This window comes from Osmerus eperlanus, chromosome 22, assembly GCF_963692335.1.
Source record: "Osmerus eperlanus chromosome 22, fOsmEpe2.1, whole genome shotgun sequence".
NCBI lineage: Eukaryota > Metazoa > Chordata > Actinopteri > Osmeriformes > Osmeridae > Osmerus > Osmerus eperlanus.
Genome location: NC_085039.1, coordinates 5,905,181 through 5,928,577, shown reverse-complemented (window position 1 = coordinate 5,928,577; position 23,397 = coordinate 5,905,181). Strand labels below are relative to the sequence as shown.

The following is a 23,397-nucleotide window of genomic DNA, read 5'->3' as shown; positions in this document are numbered from 1 at the left end:
AGAATTTCTAGGCGCAGCCAGGGCGTTGAGGGGTTCCGGTTTGGTGACCTCAGGATCGGGTCGCTGCTTTTTGCGGATGATGTGGTCCTGATGGCTTCATCGGGCCGTGACCTTCAGCTCTCACTGGAGCGGTTCGCAACCGAATGCGAAGCGGCTGGGATGGGAATCAGCACCTCCAAATCTGAGGCCATGGTTATTGACCGGAAAAGGGTGGAGTGCAATCTCCGGGTCGGGGAGGAGATCTTGACCCAAGCGGAGGAGTTCAAGTATCTCGGGGTCTTGTTCACGAATGAGGGAAGAATGGAGCACGAGATCGACAGGCGGATCGGTGCGGCGTCCGCAGTGATGCGGGCTCTGCATCGGTCCGTCGTGGTGAAGAAGGAGCTGAGTCGAAAGGCGAAGCTCTCCATTTACCAGTCGATCTACGTTCCTACCCTCACCTATGGTCACGAACTGTGGGTAGTGACTGAAAGAACGAGATCGCGAATATAAGCGGCCGAAATGAGTTTTCTCTGCAGGGTGTCTGGGCTCTCCCTTAGAGATAGGGTGAGAAGCTCGGTCATCCGGGAGGGGCTCAGAGTAGAACCGCTGCTCCTCCACGTCGAGAGGGGTCAGTTGAGGTGGCTCGGGCATCTGATAAGGATGCCTCCTGGACGCCTCCCTGGTGAGGAGTTCTGGGCACGTCCCACTGGGAAGAGGCCCCGGGGAAGACCCAGGACACGCTGGAGGGACTATGTCTCTCGGCTGGCCTGGGAACGCCTCGGGGTCCCCCAGGAAGAGCTGGTGGAAGTGGCCGGGGAGAGGGAAGTCTGGGCCTCCCTGCTTAGGTTGCTGCCCCCGCAACCCGACCCCCGGAAAAGCGGCAGATGATGGATGGATGGAATTGGAGTATTAATGTAAAAAATGAAAAAACTAATTGAGAAAGAAGCAGACAGAAGGGTTGCATTATGCATTTGAAGGTTATACTGTCAAACTGACTCAAGAAATAACAACGTGAAAAAATGAAGATAGTGTGGCTCATTGGCTGGTCAATTCCCATGATGCAAGGCGATAAATAGTGTTAAAATTTGCTGATAAATTTGCCGTTTGTTCGAAATACAAATATAACTTCATGAATTTCGTTTTTTTTATTGTGTCTGCTTAGAATTTAGTGTTTTGTTGCGTGGTAATTGTCATTGTTGTGCTGGTTTACCATTGTAATCATGAGTTAAATGACTGTTACGTTTGATAAAAAGACCTGGATTAAAGCACCACGAGACCATACGGGAATTAGCTTCTTTCAGCTAATAAGCGTCACTTGACGAGGGCCCCCGTTTTCGTCAAGTGATGCAAGATCGGTGGAGTTGAAGGGGCCCCCTAAACATATAAATATTATAGTAAATCATAGTAAATTGACTTTTTTTTTATGTTTACTTCTTGAAGTAGGATACTTACATTAATTGAATTTGCACTTGAAAGTATTCCAAAGTATATTTTGAAGTACTTTAGGAAGTATACTTCAAAAACTGAAAGTGCACTACACAGGTTAGGCTACTTTAGAATATTCAAAGGTATACTTTGAAGTACTTTAGGAAGTATACTTCATAAACTAAAAGTGCACTACCCAGGCTACTTTACAGTATTCAAATACACTATAAGTGTACTTTAAAGTGTACTAAATGACCTAAAAAGTGGGCCAATTCAGTTTACGTAGTACAAAAATAGTATATAAAATATAGCTGCAAGCAGCAATGGCGGATTCCTCCTTCAAAATGGCAAAATGTTGACATAAAATTGACATAATACACTGGGATTAACTAGAAGACTTGAAATTTCTGTCAGAATAAAAAAAAGAAAATGTTTATGCCTTTGCCTGGATTAGAACCCACCACCTTTCGCACATCAACACTGCGTCTCATCCTACTAAGCCATTCGCAGACTTGGACTTTCATTGTTCAGTTTTTGTATCAGGAAATAAGACATTTCTCCAATGGCAAGCATTGTCAGATTTGGTTAAAGTTCAAACAGCTGTAATTTAGTCCTATTTGAATATGGGACATAAAAATGGGACAACGGGATGACTGGGTTGCTGCTGTAAAGAATAGCTTACTCGTAGTGCTTTAAAAAGGTTGTTTGGGGTGCCATAACTTGTCATGGAAGGGAATTTCAAATCATGCCTAGCATCAGTGGCGATTTGTCCTGGCTTAGGTTACTGAAATGAATTTGTGCAACAGGCAAGGGATCCACCTGAACAATCAATATACTTCATTAAGGCTAACTCGGTTGTGAATCTGACACTACCATGCATAGACTCCAAGTAGCTAGCTACTGTGGTAAACCTGTCTTGTTTTGCAGTGGTTTACACAGTCTCGCTAAACAGATGATCGGAGTGTTGTTATGGGCTCAAATAAACACTCATTGCTATGTTTTACAATCGGAGGATTGACCTGAAGACTAGAAACATTCTGTCCAAAATGTTTTTGCCTTTGACTGGTTTTGAACCTACAACCCTACGTTTACCAGCACTACAGCTTTTTTGTTCCTCATGAAAAATGAGGCATGCACACCAAGTTTCAGAAGAATTGGAGCAATGGGGTGGAAATGCCATCACTCTGAAAAGTGGACATTTGGGCGTGGCATGTGGCGCCCCCTATGGTCTGATGTGGGCCAGTCTGTGTTTGGGCGGTATTTGTGGCATGTTGTATCAATATGCCAAATTTCAAAACTTTTTACCAATGTTTTCATGAGATAAATTACAAGAATAAGAATAATAAATATAGCTGCAAGCAGCGATGCGGGTTCCTCAGCAAAATGGCAAAATAATATAAACATGTACACTGTAGAAGATCGAGAGTTGGACAACAAGGGAGCAAAACTACTTCATGTTTGGCCAACAACAGGCTGAATAGGGATTTGAACTCATGAGCACAAGGTTACAAGTCAGTCTCTCTATCCTCTCTGCTACACACCAACTGTTGAGATTGTATGAATAGAAATGGCAGAGTATTAGCTTTGGTCAGCTTTGGGACAAAGGTTAAGAAATGGTTGACATTTCAAGGTGAAATTGCATGAAATTGTGCATGGTATTTCAGAATGATGTCATCCTGTTTAACTAAACAGATAATCAAAATTATGACAGGCCAAAAGATAATGGCTGGATTCCAACCAACTAACTTATACTTTACAGGTCACCATGCCAGTCCATTGAGCTATTCTCAGTGTTGAATATTGTCATATTCAGTTACTGTTTAAAAAAGTAAGGTGTTTCTCCTGTGGTAAGCGTTGTTAGATTCAGCCAACGTTGAAACAGATTTAATTCAATCATATTTTGACATACCAAGGTGAAATTGTTTGTGGTACTTCAGAAACATGTCATCCTGTTGAACTAAACAGATAATCAAAATTATGACAGGCCAAAAGACTATGGCTGGATTCCAACCTACGACCTTATACTTTACAGGTCACCATCCCAGCCCATTGAGCTATTCTCAGTGTTGAATATTGTCATGTTCAGTTACTGTATAAAAAAGTAAGCTGTTTCTCCTGTGGTAAGCGTTGTTAGATTCAGCCAAAGTTGAAACTGCTTGTACATTTCCTATAAAAACGGGACAACGGGATGACTGGGTTGCTGCTGTAAAGAATAACTTTCTCATCGTTTTTTTAAACAGGTTGTTTGGAGTGCCATAACTTGTCATGGAAGGGAATTTTAAATCATGCCTAGCATCAGTGGGGATGTGTCCTGGCTTAGGTTACTGAAATGAATTTGTGCAACAGGCAAGGGATCCACCTGAACAATCAATTTACTTCATAAGAGATAACCATTAGAGTTATCTCTACCATGCGTAGACTACAAGTAGCTAGCTACTGTGGTGAACCTGGCTTGTTTTGCAGTGGTTTACACAGTCTCGCTAAACAGATGATCGGAGTGTTGTGATGGGCTCAAATAAACACGCTTTGCTATGTTTTACAACCGGAGGATTTATCGGAAGACTAGAAACCGTTTTTTCAGAATAAAAAATAAAAACAATGCCTCTGACTGGTTTTGAACCTACAAACCTTTGCTTACCAGCACAACATCTCAGCCAATTGAGCCATTCCCAGACATAGATTACACAAAGTTCAGTAACTGGATAAAAAAAAAGCAGTTTCTCCAATGGCAAGCATTGTCAGATTTGGTCCAAGTTCAAACAGCTGTAATTCAGTCATATTTTGACATATCAAGGTGAAACTTTGCATGGTACTTGAGGGGCGGTTTGAACCATCCTTCAAAAATACATTTGATTTAGTGACACAAACATATTGAGGCAATGTGGACATTTACATAAATACACCCCTTTCAGCCATTTTATATTTGATTCAATTTTCTTAAGTAACGTTTTTAAATACTTCAGTGATACATATCTGTACAAAATTTCAAGTCAATTATAGCTTTGGTTCAAGAAAAGATGAATTTTTAAGGTTTTCAAAAATGATCACTGTACAGGAAAATCCATCATGGTGGACCTTATGGGTCCTTGAGGCTTTTTTGTTCTTCATGACAAATGAGGCATGCACACCAAGTTTCAGAAGAATTGGAGCAATGGGGTGGAAATGCCATCACTTTGAAAATTTGACTTTTGAGCGTGGCGCCCCCTATGGTCTGATGTGGCCCATATTTGGTGTGGGGGTACCCACTTGGATGTAGTATAAATGTGCCAAATTAGAAAATGTATGACAAGGGATTTTTTGAGATATTGGGGTGCAAGGAGAAGAAAAATAAGAATAAGAATACTAACAAAAACAATAGGTTCCTTCCTACCGGAGGAACCCTAATAAGAATACTAACAAAAACAATAGGTTCCCTCCTACCGGAGGAACCCTAATAATAAGAATACTAACAAAAACAATAGGTTCCCTCCTACCGGAGGAACCCTAATAATACCAACAATTACAATAGGGTTCCTCCTGACGGAGGAATCCTAATAAGTACACTGCTAGTATACTTTAGGTACCATGATAATAGTATACTTTTTATACTTAAGTATACTTAAAAATTAAACTTGAAGTATACTTCTTTTTTGTAAGGGTATGCTCTGTGTGTGGGTCTGTGTGGAGACGCTAGCTCCGCCTACGCTTTTGACACAGAAAGCAGACAAGATGACAGAGGCAGCGGGATCGACTAAAATGTTGGTGACATTCGTTTTGATGTAAAAATGAATATAATCATTATTTTATAAAAATGATCAGTTGCAATATATCGCGGCACCAAAAACGATTGCGCTCATTTCCGTATCGTGCAATAAGTCAATATATTGACTATCGCGACAGGCCTAGGTATAGCTCCATCGACCGCCATTCATTCTGCACTCAATCATTAGCGCCCTCACATGGAACTAGAGTGGAACTGCAACCAGTTCAGAACCCGGAAGTTTCCCGAGAGTGGCAGTTCTTCCATATTAAAGGGGTCATGGACTGGGTTTTTGGGGTATTTCACACTGTTCCTTAGGGTCTCCGAATAGGGTATGTAAAATTGGTTGGGCTGAAAATGGCCCGGGTGCTGTTCTATGCCCTGGTGCTTCCTGTGAAATTGTCCCGGGAAAAAACGCCAGGTTTTCTCCTTTTATGGTATGCTCATGAATATATAGATGAACTGCGCGCTGATTGGTTGGTTTACAACGAGTGAAGTTGCGGAGCAAAAACGCAACATGGCCAACAGCACTCACTGAAACATCGAAGGTGGAGACTTGAAATAAAAACTTGCAAATAAATCTATTGTGTCTACACAACACTGTTTTCAACAGATTGACTAGATATAATTTGAAATGATAATGTTAGTTGTTTCCACTTCTGTTGTCGAAACAAACGAGATTGACTTAGGTGGGTAACGTTACAGTTTAGCAAACAAACTATATTGTGATTCAACTCAGCTTTCAGTTAGCTGGACATCTTGCTGAAAAATAAAAAATAACCTGACAAAGATCTAGACAAACATGCATCGTGAATTGTAGATTTACATGACAACACGGGTTATTTATTCGAATGAAACAGTCAGGAACTTTCTCCTTTGTTGTTCGCGTGGAAGTACACAGAGCAGCGCGCAGCTAAACTAGTGTCTGAGATCCTGGGCCAGAACACCAGAGGGCTGGTCTGTATGTAAATGTTGGGGCGTGACAAAGGTGATGCGATATTTGTGACATCACAAATACAGCTTTTTCAAAACCAATTGTTTTACAGCTGCAGTTTCAAGCTGTGAGATTTAGATAGGAAAGAGGTGTCAATGGACTTTGAAGTTCACTGTATGTCCATTTTACCCACTGAACTGTCGTTATTCAACTATGACAAGGTAAAATCTGTTTTGCAATCAATGACCCCTTTAAACATTCTCTGGTATAATTTTGCAACTAATCGAAGTTAGTTGTGAAACCACTAGATGGCAGCAGCGCACATGTTGTGAAAATTGAACCAACAACACGAGAATATGTGGTCCTAAAACTACTAAATTATACTTTTTAGTGTTTGAGTGTGACTTGATTGACAGTTCTTTCTCTTACCAGAATATGTCTTCCGGATAGAGATCACTTAACAGTATGAGACTCGTATATTGGCATGCGAGAAATTGGAATCAAAACGTTTTTTTCTGATTTGGGTGTAGTTGACAACGGAGGTGTATTTTAAACTCTCATGATTGAGATCTCTATTTTAGCCACAATGACTCACTATGCAAGACAAATGTAGGCAGTCAATTATTATTGCTCTTAATGCTTGTGTAGCCTGTCTCATTGATGCAACCATTGCTTCAATGAACGTAACTGTTCTGTAGAATGAGATTCTGATAAGCGCCCCTAGCGTGGTAGCTCCTGAGTACCAAAGAAGCACCGCCCAGATTTGAGTTGAGTCGAAAACCTCGTTTTCCACTATCTATTTATGCATGCGGGTCAGACAGACGTCCGACCAAGGAGTTGATGTAATAGTGATCAAGGAGCGAGCATCAGCCTGTGATAGCCTGAGCTGCTACCCGGGACAGGCGATGATGGCGGCGGCCGTGGAGAGAGGAGGAGTACGGGCCGCTTTCTTGAATCCAGGGAGCGGTGGCGGAGTCGGTGGACCTTTCCCAGCGCCCGTTCTCTCTGCTCCCGGAGGCGCGGGTGGAACGGTTGGAATGGGTTTGAATTCTGGAGGATCCGACGGTCCCATAACCGTGCCGATGAACCTTTTTGCAACATGGGAAATAGACCGCTCTTCTCCGAGCTGTGTACCAAGGTAATGTGCCAGTAAAAAAAAAAGGTTTCCCATTGTTTGTGGGCTTACTGATGGTTTGAATAGCCTATAGGCTACTATAGCTTAATAATCACAGCTTTGTCACAATACTCAATAGATAGATATTATACAGGACAACAACCTATAAAGTCAAATTACATTTTACCACGAAGCCACCATGGGCTTTGTGTCGACCAAATGTTTCTATTAATACTGCCAAAGTCGATGTTCTCATTCGCCACAATGCTCTGCACAGACACGGGCTAGGCTACACCAACAATTGTAAAGCAACCAAATTTAAGTGTTTTGGATTTCTTACTGCCTTATTTTTTACTAATTAATCTGATTGTTTTGGACGACATTACAAGTCTTAACAGAATGCATAGGCTTTAGGCTACCAAAAGCAAACTTAGGTACTTGCTCATGACTAGAGAACGCTTTTAACTTCAAATGCTTTTCTTTGCGAGAATATAATTATTAATAAAGCTATTTGGTAGGCCTATACTTGATATCAGGGGATCGGCTTTAATTGGCTTCGGGAATTGAGCAAAGAATATTCGGATGCCCCAGTTACCTTAAAATCGTAGGGTTAGAGTTTGAGAGATTCCTTATGCTGCACTCTGGCAGCAATATTAGATTTTTGTAAATACATTATTTTGTAGTTCGGGCCCGGCGTTTCAATAATGTCAGTCGCTCAAAAATATGCTATCATTACCAATTGCTGGTATTATTGTTCTACATTGGTAAACAAACTTCTTCCATTGTATATTTGGTAAGCAAAATGATAGGCTTTCATATGGGTTCGAGCTCATGGATTTTCATTCCTGACATTCATGAATTTCAGAGCTTGTAGGCTACTCACCAAAACCCATCTTCCAGTTGGCATCAATTTCAACTAGTTAAAACGACAATATTGAAACCCTAGGTTCAGAGGTGTAGCCTAACTGTACTGTCAGACTACTGAGCTTACAGTATTTTTTGTGAAAAGCACCCGACAAATAAGATGTAGTTATCCAGCACAAATTGAATAGTGTTTGTTTGCTATTGGTATGTGTACAGACTATTCACCAAGACCAAGCCTTTAGTAAACTACGTTTTTAATATTCAGTAGCCAATCAGTGTCTGGGACAGGTTTATCCTGTTTATACCATATGCTACCTTGGTATCCATGCAATATACCTTTTTATACATCTGCTAGGTGGATAGTACAAGTTAAAAAATAAGTAGGAAATGTACTGTAAGCTGTGTTGGCACCCTGTTGAGATGTAAATTAACTGTAGCCTGTAGGAGTGTCATACTTGGTAAAATGAATAATTTTCTGTCTAGTGTACAGGCGTTAGATCATTGTATAGGAATGAAATAGAAAGTGAGAACTACGGAGTTTTCAAAACAATTTAATTTATCAGTGAGTTATAAGTAGCACAATACCTGGTTGCCTTGAAGTAGGTTGTAAAAAGTGAAATATAGACCACTAACAGGTAGCAGATCTTGTTCATTCACCCTAATTTATCTCTGTCAGAGAACAGAAGCAGGACTGTAGCCTTCCGTGGATCAGTTACGAGCTTTAAAATCCACGCACGCACACACACACACACACACACACACACACACACACACACATACACACCTTAGTAGTACCCCTCATACACTCACCAATATAAACATACAAACTCAGCTCCACCCTTATAACCTCTCTCATTACTCTCTCTCTATGTCTCTCTATTTTTCCTCATCCTCTATTTCCCAAACGCGGTTGCATGGCCACACGCTCTCCCCCTGACTCTCCCCCCATATCCTCAGCTGAATGACGGTAAACCCACTCAGGAATAGATCGGAGCACGGTAATTAAACGTGTCTGCCGGAATCAGGTTAGCCAGCCAACAGACCACATCAATTATTCAAGAGGGTTCATTGCTGTTTAATTGGTGTGGGACATATGTAAGGCCATTATTTCTGATGGAGCGTGTGAGTTAGTGTGGAGGATGGGTTTGGCTGTAACAGTGTTGTATTTCAGTTTAGAGTCAGAACTCACCTGTGTCCATCTATGGGAGTCTGGCTTGAACTGATCGCCAACCACCTGCTTGTAGATTTGTCTTTAAGTCTGATCACCTAATACATTACGATTACATTATTACAGTAACTATTATTTCATTAGCGTTTGCGCTACTGATTAGCACAGGAAGGAAAAACACAACAAAAAGCTAAATGAAATATGAAAGTGCCTCTCAGACACAGGCCTATACACATCTCTCCACATTCAGAACAGATGCATTGTGAGTAAATGCTCGATAGGAAAGGAATGCTATCAATAAACTAGTTATTGATACCATTCCTTGATGCTGTCAGTAACTAGTGCTCTCTTGAGACGGTACATGATCGAAGGGCTACTTTGGTTTCTAAAGCCAGCACTTAACTTGGAGGCATTTTTTTTTGTTTATGGGTAAAGTAAGACTGCTTGAGAAGGTGGTAATGTAATTGTTACAATTGCACACGTGGACTCAAGTGCACTTAACACCTACACTGCACTTTACAAAAGAATGTCACACGGTAAATGTAACCTTACATGGTTTGGTTTGGGAGGTCACATCATTCAGCCTTTTACCACTCCAGTCCATTAAAACATCTACCCATTAAATCCACTTAGTTCAGTAATAGAGCAAGGGTACGTTTGTCACCAGACGAATAGTCGTAATTGATCCCAGCTTAGCGCAAATCCGCAATTTAAGTTCCTGATTCTTCTGGCCCCGCTGTCATAGGATTTGATGTCTTCCTAGCATGCTCTGTGTCTCCGTCTCTCCTCATGCTGAATATTTTAAACACAGGGTGAGGAAGACTTTGCTTTAGAATTAATCACTATTGGGAGGGAAAACTAACGGGCACTATCCCACCCCAACGAAAGTCCATCTTGAAAAAAGATAACTGAACCCTGCGGGTTTGACAAAATTGCGGTTTCTGATGTCATAGCCTCAGGCAATTTTTTATGTGTGACTCGGGGCCAAAGAAACTCCAACCTCCAACTATTAACCCAATTTATCTAGCCTGCTCATAGGGTTTTACTCAATTAATGTAACACCCACTACCATAATGAATTTTGGATGTAAATATTGTTGTCATGGCTGTGAATGACATATGCTTTGTCCGAGGTTGAAGGGCAAAGAAATGTACAGCATCAAATGGATATGAAGGGAGGTTGGCTTTTGATTTTGAGCTTAGCAACTGATTTTGAGCTGAGCACTACACACCTTTTGATTATCAGATTTTCCTCGCTTTGGACATGTTTTTGGATCTTACACAGTGTTTTTGTAAGAGCTTGCAGTCTGACATTGTTTCATGGTTTCACATTGCACCCAAATGTTTGCAGGCTAGCCAGATGCTTAGCATTTGGAACAGCTGCAGCAACACAAACTACAGCGGGGGTTGGAAAGACTTGCTGGACCACAATCTACGCTCACCTTTTCAGGGTAACTATGCATACTGACCGACTGGTAAACACACACTAGCAAGCAAGCACCTAGGCACGCCCACCTCATACATTTGCCAAGATAGACTTCACTGCCATAGTCTTTGTGGACCTATCCCAATCCTCTTTTTCTTACTATGATCCCTAGCCTTGCCGTAGACAGATTGGCAGTGTCAGACTGTGTCACCAAAACAGGGGACAGAAATGCCACTGTGAACAGTTAACGTCTGTAGGTGGCCGAGTAGACTGCCTAGAGGGAGACCCCTCTTCCATAAAACGCACATTATTGCTGAGGTCCTGCAGAGATCTCTCTTAGGATAAGATATAGAGAAGGAGAAGGAGAAGATAGATTTCCACATCCCTAGAATGTTTATTAGTTGATTAGGCTATATATTGGCAGTACTTATCTGCCAAATGTTGTGTCCTTGTATATATTACAACCTTGTTTACATTCACTGGTTTCAGCGTACTTAATGCAGGAGCCACGGCAGGTTTCCCCCCTCCAAATCACTAAATCCCCCCTCCTAGTGGGAAGATATGGTATTGATGCGTACCATACGCCCATATTGACATTCATGCAGCACAAATCCAAGACAACAACTGAGACCGTTTCTCAACTCCTTGCTCTGGAAAAGAGAAGCATTGGAATGGTATACTATATGGCAAAATATGTTATACAAGATGCAGAACCAAACCATTTTGCATACCTTACCACCAGACAGAAGGCCCACATTGGCACCCATGTACCATCTCCCTCCTGTCCTCGCTCTTTCACTTTAGTCTCTGCAACACTTTGAGGATGCCGAGAGGTGGCTTTAGAGCTATGCTGTGTTAAGTATGCCCAAACAGAATGAGACATTTCAAGTTATCGGCCAACAAAATTCTAGGAGGTGGCCCTCTTAATGAACATAGTGAGCATTTGCTGTCAACACGGGGACCATGTGCTATTTTGAAATGATTCTGCCGGTGAAAAATGGCATTGAGAAGCTGACTTTCTCCAATCATATCTGTGTGCCCTACCCAGACAAGTAGCTTCCTTTCCTGTCGGGAGTACGGCAGATAGCGTAGCTGTGATCTGGAATTTCTCTGAAGTGAGGAGGAAGAAAAAGCGAGGGAAGCTCAGTTTTTACTTCAAAGGATACTGGAAGGGAGTTTTCTTGTTTAGCACTGAGCTCCAGGGCTTGGTTTAGGGGACTTTGAATATTGACAATTTATATAGCTCAGTGTTAACCTGTGTTTGGATACAAATAGGAAGGCATGGCTTCAGTGCAAGGTGACCCTAACCTTCCCAAAAGGCATTATTTTATTTTAGTATTCTGTGGTCGATGGCAATTGAATGAGGCCATTGCAAAAAAGGTATAGCACATCAGTTTCGAGATATTGCCATGGAAACCATCAAAATGAGTGTGTGTTTGCTTGCGGTGAGTCCACGTGTGTCATGTGAAAGCATTACCATTGTCTTATCCCCTCACTCACCTCAACATATCCCCAGCAACACAACTCAGGATGTGACATCTGTTATTCCCTGTTTTTATTGGCATCTGCTGGGGTTGCAGTGTGAAGAGTGAGGGAGGGGGGTGTGGGGCAGCCGTTATTTCCTTACCCACTACACTGATGACAGGAAACAGGATAAGGATTGGGAAATGGTGCATGCATTCCAGCATTCACAGTCTGCTCATACAGTAGCATAGAATTCCCTGCCATTTGACACTGCGTTTTGTGTGTGAGAGAGAGAGACAAACAAACTGTGCATGCATGCAATCACGGTCAACCAAGCAAAATGTACCATGTACCATGACCTTCACAAAACAAAAAGCTCTCCAGCTAAGCAACACCGTCATTAAATGCCCAGTTTCTAAATGCTGACTGATCAATAGCAACTATCTGCTAACATCCCCGCTGACCTCAAATGGTGTGCTTGCATTTGTTTGGAAGGACACGGACAGGAAGACTAATCTATATGGATCACTTCTCTAGTCCGCTCTCTTGTTTTAGTGCGGAGCGTGCAGATAATGTCATTGTTCCAGACCGGTGGTGTGGAAGTGATGGGCTTAGCCTGTGGTCCAGTGGTTAAGGCCAAGGATACAAAGCCCAGTGTTGTCATTTGGTTCAGGCATTCTGTCTTGTTTTGTGCAGGAGATCCGGTCACTCACTGTCCCCTCCCTGTGTGATTATTGCAGGGCTTGCAAGTATCACCACCCTGTGTTGGAAGCCCTGAGGTCATGCCTGTTTTTACATTTTGCATATATTTCTTCCCCTTCAGAACACACCTAGCCCTTGGGATAATAATTTACCAACAAGTACTGGTAGCTAAATGTTTGTGTTTACTTGGTGAGAGGTTTGGATTTACTTGTCAACTCATGTGCTCAATGTGCCCATGCATGTCTCTTTTGAAATTGTATGCAGATATAGACTATGCCTGAACATTTAACAGCATTGTTCAAGATTTGTATGCAACTCCAACTTCAACCTGTTCAATACTGCAAGGCCCCTTGCTAAGTTACGTCCTAGCCTGTGTCATTTCCTGCCTCAACCATTTTGTACCCTCCAGCTGTTGTGACACTGAGGTGACGGTGAACGTGACTGACTGTGTGGCACCAACCAGCTCTCAGTCTGAGGCGATGTGGCATGTATATAGTCTCTCCTAGTGATGACTCAGCCTGAGTTGGTTCATTCACATGGAACTGTCCTAGTAGTGAACGTTGATCGGCTGCAGGAATAAGGTCAGTGAGGCTGGGCCAGTTAATAGGGTTGGCCAAGCCCAAGGCCTCTCGGGCACTAACTGCACAGCTTACCTATCTGGCTGTGAAAGGCACAGAACGTTCTAGCATATTGTTGATGTGTTAATCTCATAGGAACTGGCTAGTGTGGTAAGATCACCCCATGGAGACTTTATAATCACAGTCATGTCTTGACAGGCTTGTCACTTATCCTCTAAGGAACACAAGTTTACCATTCAAGTTCAAGACATTGCTTGTCTATCAAATATACAAAATTAATTCATTGTTAAGTCATGATATCAATGTTCAAAATTCAACCAAATAACCTAGTACTGTTTGCAAGAGCCTATTCGGCATTTGGGCACTTACTATATGTCTGTCAACATGATTCAAGTTCTAGCAGCCTTTTGACTTATTATTGCAATGGTAAGGCCAGACTTTTAAACAATTTCAATACTCAGAAATAACCTTATTTTTTATAGTACAGATGTTCCTTTAAATGACATCATCATTGAACAATAATGACAAAGAATTCGTAAGAGCATTCTTTTTGCTCAGTTCAACAGCTTACAACACTGTCACTGGACAGTTGTACTGAATTCGACATAAAAACAGACTAGGCTATTCGTTTTTGGAGGAAATTCGTATTTAGTAGGCTACATTTTATAGCCTTTTCGTGGTACAAATATCTGTGCTTATTGTCTGTGGGTCATGTTTGGGAAAAACTTCAGTGGAACTAGCCTCTATCCTATGGCTACAAAACCATCCAACCATCTTGTTACTACAGCATGTTATTCTGAGGTTGACTGCACATTGCTGGAGGAAACATTACAAAGTTCATAGTTTGATTTGCCACACTGAATTAAAAGGTCTTCCCATTGATGTTGTTTGGATAGCCTTTCAACATAAAATAATGAAGAAGAAAAAAATATCTCTAGTTGCCTCTAGTTTGGCTTGCTCTGTTCGCGTCCCAGCCCCTTCACTCTGATTGGTTCTCTCTCAACCTTTGTGCACCTTTGTGATGAACTACATTTTTAGATGTTTGTGGTGGTAAGACAATTTCACAGAACCAATATACTACATTTTGATCAACATAAGCAATTTAAAACATAGGAAAAACAGCAGACAAATGAAGGCTACATAATCATTTGCATGAATGTAGGGTACCACAGCATTGGCAATTTGACTAAAATAGATGTGGAGGTTGAACAAGTACTACAGATGACAGAATTTCAATAGTGATCTGAGAAATATAGGTACCAAAACCACTTAAAGAACTGTCATCACCAGCTGCTTCACGGGCACTGCACTATCTATCTATAATACCAGAAATCTGCGTGTCACCGACATAATCGCGGGCATTGTTGTTCCCTATTTATAGTTCAAGTAATCTGATTTGTGTGTTTCACTGACATCTTAATCACCGACTGCATCACGGGTACTATGCACCAGTTTAATCTCAGGTTATTATAGATATAGATAAGCTTACTTGATAGTGAAGCCTTTGCATATCTATATTGTGAAAGATGCTTCAAACTATCTTTACATTTGATATTATAATGAGGACTAGATGGGGTTGGATCCAAGAGCAGAGATTATTCAAAGTAGTCAGGGAAAGGCAGAGGTTGTTTCACAGGCTAACAGGGTAGTACAGGGAATCCAAGAGTGTGGGTCAAGATACAGGCAATGATGGGTATTCACTGACTGAGAAAGTTGGGTGATCGTGAAGACAGGCCTTTACTAATTTACTAGTATTTACTAATGTTTAGACTGAACTACACAAGAACAATACTTCACATCGGACAATACACAAACAAACTTCAATAATAAATCAATATACAAGACTGTGTCGCCAATGCCATTAATATTCTGGAGATGCAGAGCTGCAACAAATTAAATGGTGTACAAGACCTAGGTGTGGCAGATTTAAGAATGTATATTTATGTTTTAACTAAATTAAAAATCATTGTTATAAAAATACTAAAATAGCCTATTTTATTACACCTCTCGTGAAAAACTTTAACAAGCAACATTTTGCTTATACATTCTCTGGAAAGTTACTGGGAAGTTTCACCCATTTTGACATTGTGATTTCTCAAATGGCCCTTAATTAAATCATCCATTCATTGCTGTCATTGGTAAATTTGCCTCCCTCCAAACTTGCTTTTGCTTTCTTGTAGATATTTGTCATGCAGTGGCACCACAATTATTTGGCAGCCATTATGAAATGTTTATTTACTGTAATGGTGGAGGAAAGTGATGGATTATTTAATTGAAGTCTGTTATTCTTAGTTATTCGCAAACACTGTAAGTAGCTGTATACTAGTAGCTCAGTATGCTTCCATGGTTTTTATATGTATTGTCTTCTCTTTACCCATTTAAACACATATCACTTATCAGCACTTTAGGGTTGTTTTCAACACTTTCAGTTGTGCTGTTGTAAGATAAATTTAAATGGTTTACTGTCAATTATTCCAAGAAAGACAATCACTCCCACTGTCGTTTGGACAACATGTTCACTAGGAAAGGAAGGGCCTGCAGAGGCAGTAGATTCACGAACAGCACTGTAAAGGTCACCAGCTGAGGGACTGTTGATGTTGTGCTATCGTCTGTGCCGTAAGGCCATGGCTGTGCCGTTATGAGACCTGCTGAGCAGAGGTATTATGTAGGACACGGTGGAGCATTGAGAGCATGACATGAGAGTGTAGGAAAGGGATTATTTTTTTAGAGGGATGGTGAAGAGAAAAGGAGACAGAGGCACAATAGACAGAGCTCACACACAGTAGGAAAGCACTAAAGAAAGAAAGGAAGAGCATGAAAGAGAGGTGTATGCCAAACATGTTACTATGGCTGTTACAATGTATAAATAAAATATATTTTTGACAGACAAAACTATACAACTAAGAGGAAGTGCCACTTTATTTATACTATAGTAAAATATTGTACTGTAACTGTACTTGTAGTGTAGTATCTAAAAGTCTATCATTCACCTGACAGATACCAGTCCACTGACAGATTAAGATGTGTCTTGGTCTCTGTTTGGTGCTTAAAGGGGACAAGCTTGACCAATCAGACATAATCTTCTTAAGACCGTGCTCAGGGAGCAGTGACCAACATGTTTTTCTGCTGTCCCAAGGCAGTTACAAGATTAACGACAGACAATGTTTGGAGTTAGACTCAAAGGCTAAAATAATAATGGTCGTCAAATACTGTACATATTAAACAGGTGTTGTTTATATCCCAGGTCATAGAAACAAGGGCATTATGTTAATGAAGGTATTTTGTCATTCGATATGCTGTGGACTAAAGATCTCACCAGAACTCGGTTGAACACAACTTCTTGAAAAAGGAGAGTTACTTCACTGTCAGTGTGTCTTTCTTTGTGTGTGGGAAAAGAGAGGTTTTACCAAGTAACCCCATATGGGTAACTCCCAAAATCATGGCTACCTAGTTGGCTAGCCAATTGGCTAACTACCACATGTTCAAGTTTTGCAGGCTAACACGAGAAATAGGGATATTATCATCAAACCAGGTTGCTAGGCCAAGCATTCAGTGAGCAGGCTGTAAGGTGTTAAGGTGTAAATGTGCATACTTGCCATATCTAACATCTAATTGAGCCAAATTTTAAATCTGCTCACTTAAACAATGGCAATACAGGGGCTACAAAATAGTGTAATGAAAATGAATACCCTAAAATTGTTGTTGTTGCAGACTGGTTACTGTTAATGAGAGTTTGGTTTCAGTATCCTTACTGGACTGGCCAAATCGTGTGCCTGTTAGATACCACAGGTTGGTCTTGCTACGTGATTGACAACCATTATTGGCAGACGTGCAGTATCACCATTTAATTCGTTTCTCTGATTGATTAGAGGTTGACCCAGTCACATGTGATCTCATTTTGGCCACGCTCATTGGAACGCCTCTTAGCCCAGACAGCTTATATCGGAAAGATGCCAGACTGATAGGTGAAGTGAGTGGGTGAAAAATCAATGTTGTGTGTGTCTGTGTGTGTGTTTCTTGACGTGTATGTGTGCATGCATGCATGAAATAGCAACAATCTGCATTTTGTCAACGGTTGAGTCCTCAAGCTTGATCTTGAAGACTCAAGCATCCAATCACCATAGTCCTCCACGGCATAATACTATTTATAGCTCTCCCCTCCAGTGATAAGAGATGGTTGCAATTTATGAATGGGATTAAGTGTGTCTGGACGGATTTGAAAACCCAATGAAAGTTAGATTTTTTTCTAGTGTGCACATTTTTTTATATTTTAAATGTATTTTAGAGCGTTTGGACTGTTCTGGTGTGTGTGTGCATCCGGTGGCATTCAATCAGCCCATCGTGTGCTCTCAATGTCACTCCGCCATCTTCCCTCGCGTCCATAAATCTGTGGCCTGTCTCACGGGAATTGAGTTGATGGGCACTCTGCTCCTGTCCTTCAGTGTCACACTCCACTTGTTAATCCAAGAGTATCGCACTACTTTCAAGGGTCAGAGGTGTTACTCATTAGAGCCGCCGTGTGTGTGTGTGCCAGAGTGCATGTGCATGCATGTGCGTGTGCGTGTGTGTGCTTTCATTTGTTAGAGAGTATGTGTGTTCAAAATACAGAGAGAGCTATGGACCACGAGACTCCCCAAGGTCAGAAGCATAATTCAGTCAGTCTGATGAATGCTAGAGCTCTATAACACAGAAGCTAAGCATCTCATGCTGTGGTTCATGGTGGCTAAATCGTATGGAAGCAAATCGTTACCAAAATTAAAATGCAAATGCATTTCCAGAAATGCATTTGCATTTTAAGAATGTGGCTGCATTATTTGACTCATAAATGAAATTAGTAATCAATCATCCTATTTGCATTTAAATTTTTCACTTTTTTTTTTCACTTTCACTTAATTAAAATGAAAAAGAAATAGACATTTGAGATTTAATTTTCAAAACATGCCCCAGCAAATAGATACCAAAATTCAATTTGAAATGTAAAATTTGAAAATTAAAATGCATTTCCAGAAATGCATTTTCATTTTAAGAACGTGGCTGCAAAATCGTGACCACAATTCAAATTCAAATGCACATTTTTTTTGTGCGGCCCGGTACGAAATGACCCACGGACCGGTACCGGGTTTGAATTTGAATTGTGGTCACGATTTTGCAGCCACGTTCTTAAAATGAAAATGTATTTCTGGAAATGCATTTTAATTTTCAAAATTTACATTTCAAATTGAATTTTGGTATCTATTTGCTGGGGCATGTTTTGAAAATTAAATCTCATGTCTATTTCTTTTTCATTTTAATTAAGTGAAAGATTGAGCACTCTTGAAGAAGAAAATTAAAATGCAAATAGGATGATTGATTACTAATTTCATTTATCAGTCAAATAATGCAGCCACATTCTTAAAATGCAAATGCATTTCTGGAAATGCATTTGCATTTGGTAACGATTTGCTTCCATAAAATCTAAGACAATGTTTGCATTTAAAAAAATAATATAAACAAACATATTGGCATTTGGTAATGAATGAGCAGGAAATGGGGCATATGGATTCAGTGCTGAAGTACCAATTTTAGCCTAGCTACTAGGCACAACATACGTGTAGACAGACACTGATGTGTGACACACACACGCACACACATGCATCTTCATGTAATTAAGCTTAGGTTTTAGCATTAACCCCCAAACATTTCCCAGGGGGCAAAGGCAAAATCGATACTTCTGCCATGCCTTAAAACATTTGACCAGTGTTCTGCTTTTCTATTGCTCTCGAATCCCTCACTCCAACCTTAACAACAGAGGCACATACTACACACAATTCTCATGAGGCCATGCCAGATCTAAACACAATCCATCAATGGTCAGTAATTATCATCATCCAGACATGTCAGTGGTTATTTGAAGTTGATGGCTATATACAGGCAACCATTAAACAACAGACAGGCCAGTTGGATTTAACTTGTGTCGGAACATTAAAATATTGTGTAGCCTATGTATGTGTGCGTATTGTGTAGTGGTTGATTTGCCTCCGTTAACATATGTATCGTAAGTCTTTAAAGAAAGTTTTTAAAATGTCTTATCTATCTCTTGGGACCGGATCCCACTTGTCACTCTAATTGAACATTTCATCAGAGATGCTATTAAAAATACATGTTTGTTTGTGACGCCTTTCAAGGTCCACTGGGCCAAAAGCGGCGTCAAGAGGAAAGAAGAATGCTCTTTGATACAGTGAAAATCTAAAAGATGAGTAGGCTTTCAGGAAGAAAGGAATATTAAATGAATGTTAAGTAAAAATTAAGTTTTTTGTCAGGCGCTCTCACTCCCCCCCCCCCTCTCTCTCTCTCTCTCTCTCTCTCTCTCTCTGTCTCTAAATGGCCTTCACAGAAAATGTTCAGTCAGCTGGCCTGGTTTTGTGCTTAGCTAGAGTCCCTCGAGACACACATTGCATTGTGTTCAAGTTTAAATGTCTTTGTTAGTTTGTGTTTACGTGTGCCTGCGTGGCTCTTTGAGAAAATGTGTTGAGTCAAGATATTTCAAGGTTTTTGTGTGTTCTTGTAGGAATGAAGCAAGGAGAGTTTGAAAGAGAACTGCCTATTTCTACAAGAAACACCTTCCTTTAATTAAGGTTGCCAGTCTGTGACAGACTGTGAAAGAAAGCAAAAACCTTCACTTTTACTCCCAAGTTCCCTATTAGTGAAACACAATTACACTTATAGACATTACCGTATACTTTAAATCTATATTCAGTTGTCAGGACTCGTCAGGTAAAATGGCCTAAATCAAATGGTCACTGTTCTTTGAATTGCTGCCACTAATAATGCAAATGTAGGTATTGTAGATATTACGTTTTCATGTAATTCACTGTAAAGCATTCTCCAACAATTACAAAAAAAATAAAATAATTGAATTTATAACAATAGGTTATGTCTTAGTTAGCTTGTGTAACTAGCCATCGACGTGAGCCACTTAAGAAAACAATGATTCTCTCCTCCCTTTGATCTAAAAGGGTGCTCTCTCCTTCCTCACACAAAGGAACTTTCCTCCTCTTCTGGCTGTTATACCGTAATGATGGTGAACTAATTAGCTCTCTGTGGAATAGCTGCTTGAGGTACTCTCTCGCTCACATCGAAAGCCTGGATGCCCTTATAAGCCGGGTGCATAATGGAAACAGAGCTCTGTTCAGGCAACTTTATATATATTTTTATCTTAAAACAGTTAATCTATCTACATCAGGGTTTCCCGCAGCACTTTTTACTTAAGCAACACACGCCTGCCGCCTTAACTACGTAGTCAAAAAAAAAGTCTAACGCACAAACTAGCCCCGCCCGGTCTGATGGCAAAACACACCCTACCAGCTTAACTAACCAATTTTCTGCATGAAACCCTGTACATAATATCTAAAGGATATTTATCTTCAGATTATATCTTTGTTTCTTTCTACAACATATCTATCTATCCATCTGTGCAATGTCCTGTTCTATAACTCGCTCTTTCTCACTTAATCTCTTTGTCTTCCTCTGCTTTCTCAGGTAGGCCTGGCCACGGCATGTCTTATGAATGGGAGTATTGTCCAAATGTGTATTTCATAAATGTAACGAATGTGAGAGACTCTGACTTATGTCCTCTCCTGTGTGGGTGAAGGAGCACATGTCTGATATACAAGCTTGGATCTCCAGTTACATCCATGTTCCTTTAGAGAGGAAAAAAAACTTTCATCATTGTATCATGAAGAAACATTGCTTGATTTCTCATTGGGGGATACTTTTCTCAGTGTATGATCTGAATCTTTTCGTTTTTTGTAAGCATGTTACATTTTAGGGGGTTTTCAGCTTTTTGTTACGCTGTGAAATCCAGATAGAAAATCTCAGTCAAAATTACAATCTCCATTCATTGAACGTTTCCTTACAAGAATGTATGACAATGTAATTATTGTAATAATATACAAACATTGTTCATTGTAATCAATTCAAATTAGTTAAGGAATACTAAATAAATATCTTCTCCTATGTCTTCCCCAGGTTGTGCAGCCTCACCCTCAAGAAGCTCATTGTCCTGAAGGAGCTTGATCGTGAGCTCAGCTCTGTGGTAATTGCTGTGAAAATACAGGTGGGAACCACACAAGACACTTTAAGGCCTGTTGTTTTCATGGCAACAACAGGTTGACCTTAGGGAACAGGGGGTTTTTTTCTCCAGAAAGTGGGTTTAGTGAAAACCATGAGTTGGATAATCCTGAAATGAGGCTAAGTCTGGGTTTTCCGTTCCAGAAAGAGAGGTAACGCAAACTTTTGGTCAGTGTCCATGATAACTGACTCTGTGAACCTAACCTGCTCGTTAACAGGTTTTCCATAACAAACTCTGCATTTCTACCTATCCCCTCCCACTTTCTAAGCCTGATAGGCTACAGATGTCAGTCATGGGGTGTCCTTTCCTGGTTCGGCCGACCAATCTCGAACAAAGTTTAATTCACTTAGTTATATGTTGGCAGAGGATTATAAGACCGCGATTCGATGTGCTTTAATTCCCTGATGAATATCCAAGTTAACGTTACTGTTTCCTGTCACACTAGATAGTTTAATTGAGCAACATTCTCAGCCTTTACATCGCTAATGTTACACACCGTGGATGTGCACTCAAAACCGACTAAATGCTTTTTGGCAATGAAATAAAGACAAATCATTTAAATGTGCAAAATGTGCAAATCATTTTATATTCATTATTCTCATCATTTCAGTGTAACTGAAAATTCCACACCAACCTGTAAATAAAAGTACATGGGGAGACCAGTAGCTACCATACATAGGCATCTCTGCATCCATGTCTGCGGCAGCAGTCAACGTCTCTTCATCATCTTAATCATCATCATCATCCTGTGATGAAAAGCATTCTGTTGGGGGTTACTGCTACTACAAGTTGAAATAGGCACCAACTGATATTTACTTTGTATCGTGTCAAATATGTTTAAAACCAAGCTTATAGGCCAAAGCATAATATGCCTTACCTGTTCGTAATATGTTTTTATATTTAATATAACATTTAACATGCTATTTTATTAAGTCCACCACTATTTCACCTGTAATATTAATGGACAGTGTGGTTAAATAGGGTTAGGGTTAGGGTTAGGGTTGCTTTACGCAAAGGCTATTGAGTAATGAAGGGACATGTCTCATCCTTCATATATTGATCCTAACGTAACAGGTGTAGTCGCGTCGCTCGTTAGTCACTCCCAATCTTGCCTGTAATTTGAACTTGAGACCTTTAGGGTTTGATCCTCTGGCTAGCTCTTTGTTGGCGCAGTATTTATTCTGGGGAGTGAGCTTAACCAATTCAAGTCGCTTACACTAGCATGCTTTATGTGTTTCACGGGAGTCAGGTGGCGGTTAGGGAATTGGGCTAGTAATCCGAAGGTTGCTGGTTCGATTCCAGGCTGTGCAAAATGATGTTGTGTCCTTAGGCAAGGCACTTCACCCTACTTGCCTCGGGGAGAATGTCTCTGTACTTACTGTAAGTCGCTCTGGATAAGAGCGTCTGCTAAATGACTAAATGTAAATGTAATGTTTATTCTTATAGCAAACAGAAATATACCTATTGAGTGAAAGGGAACATCTCAACCTTTGGTGTATTACCTGGAGGCTGCCCTTGTGGTATGCAGTCTTGCAAATAGGTGCAGAGGTTGCCAAGGTGACTGCTATTTTAACAGAGAATGGAGAGAAAGAATGAAGGAAAAAGCCATTATTCTGACCTCTGGAGGGACTCTGCATTCTTCTGTGGTCACGGTGTCGCCAGAGGGAGTCTGTTTGCTGTCATTTGTTTTATTTGACCTCTTTTACCAGAGCTATACACTATATATTTTCAGTATGTCAGGCCCATTCATACTAAACTATGACACATGGTTATTACCTGCTAACGCTAGTTTTGCGAAAATCCTGAATACACTTTTGATTTATTTAATGTTCACACTTTAAAAGTAACTCCATCCATCATCTTCCGCTTGTCCGGGGGTCGGGTCGCGGGGG

The 23,397-nt window shown here is 40.6% G+C and overlaps 1 protein-coding gene across 2 annotated transcripts in view; it reads left to right on the top strand.

Annotated features, from left to right (window-relative positions):
- The first annotated feature begins 6,827 nt into the window (after window positions 1-6,827).
- The window catches only part of si:ch211-126j24.1 (phosphofurin acidic cluster sorting protein 2), a 40,463-nt gene continuing 23,893 nt past the window's right edge, over window positions 6,828-23,397 (top strand). For both annotated transcript variants that reach the window (XM_062448052.1, XM_062448051.1), the window contains exons 1-2: window positions 6,828-7,218; window positions 21,403-21,490. In XM_062448052.1, the coding sequence (XP_062304036.1) occupies window positions 6,887-7,218; window positions 21,403-21,490 (420 nt within the window). In that variant the 5' untranslated portion in view covers window positions 6,828-6,886. The remainder of the gene's footprint in view (window positions 7,219-21,402; window positions 21,491-23,397) is intronic.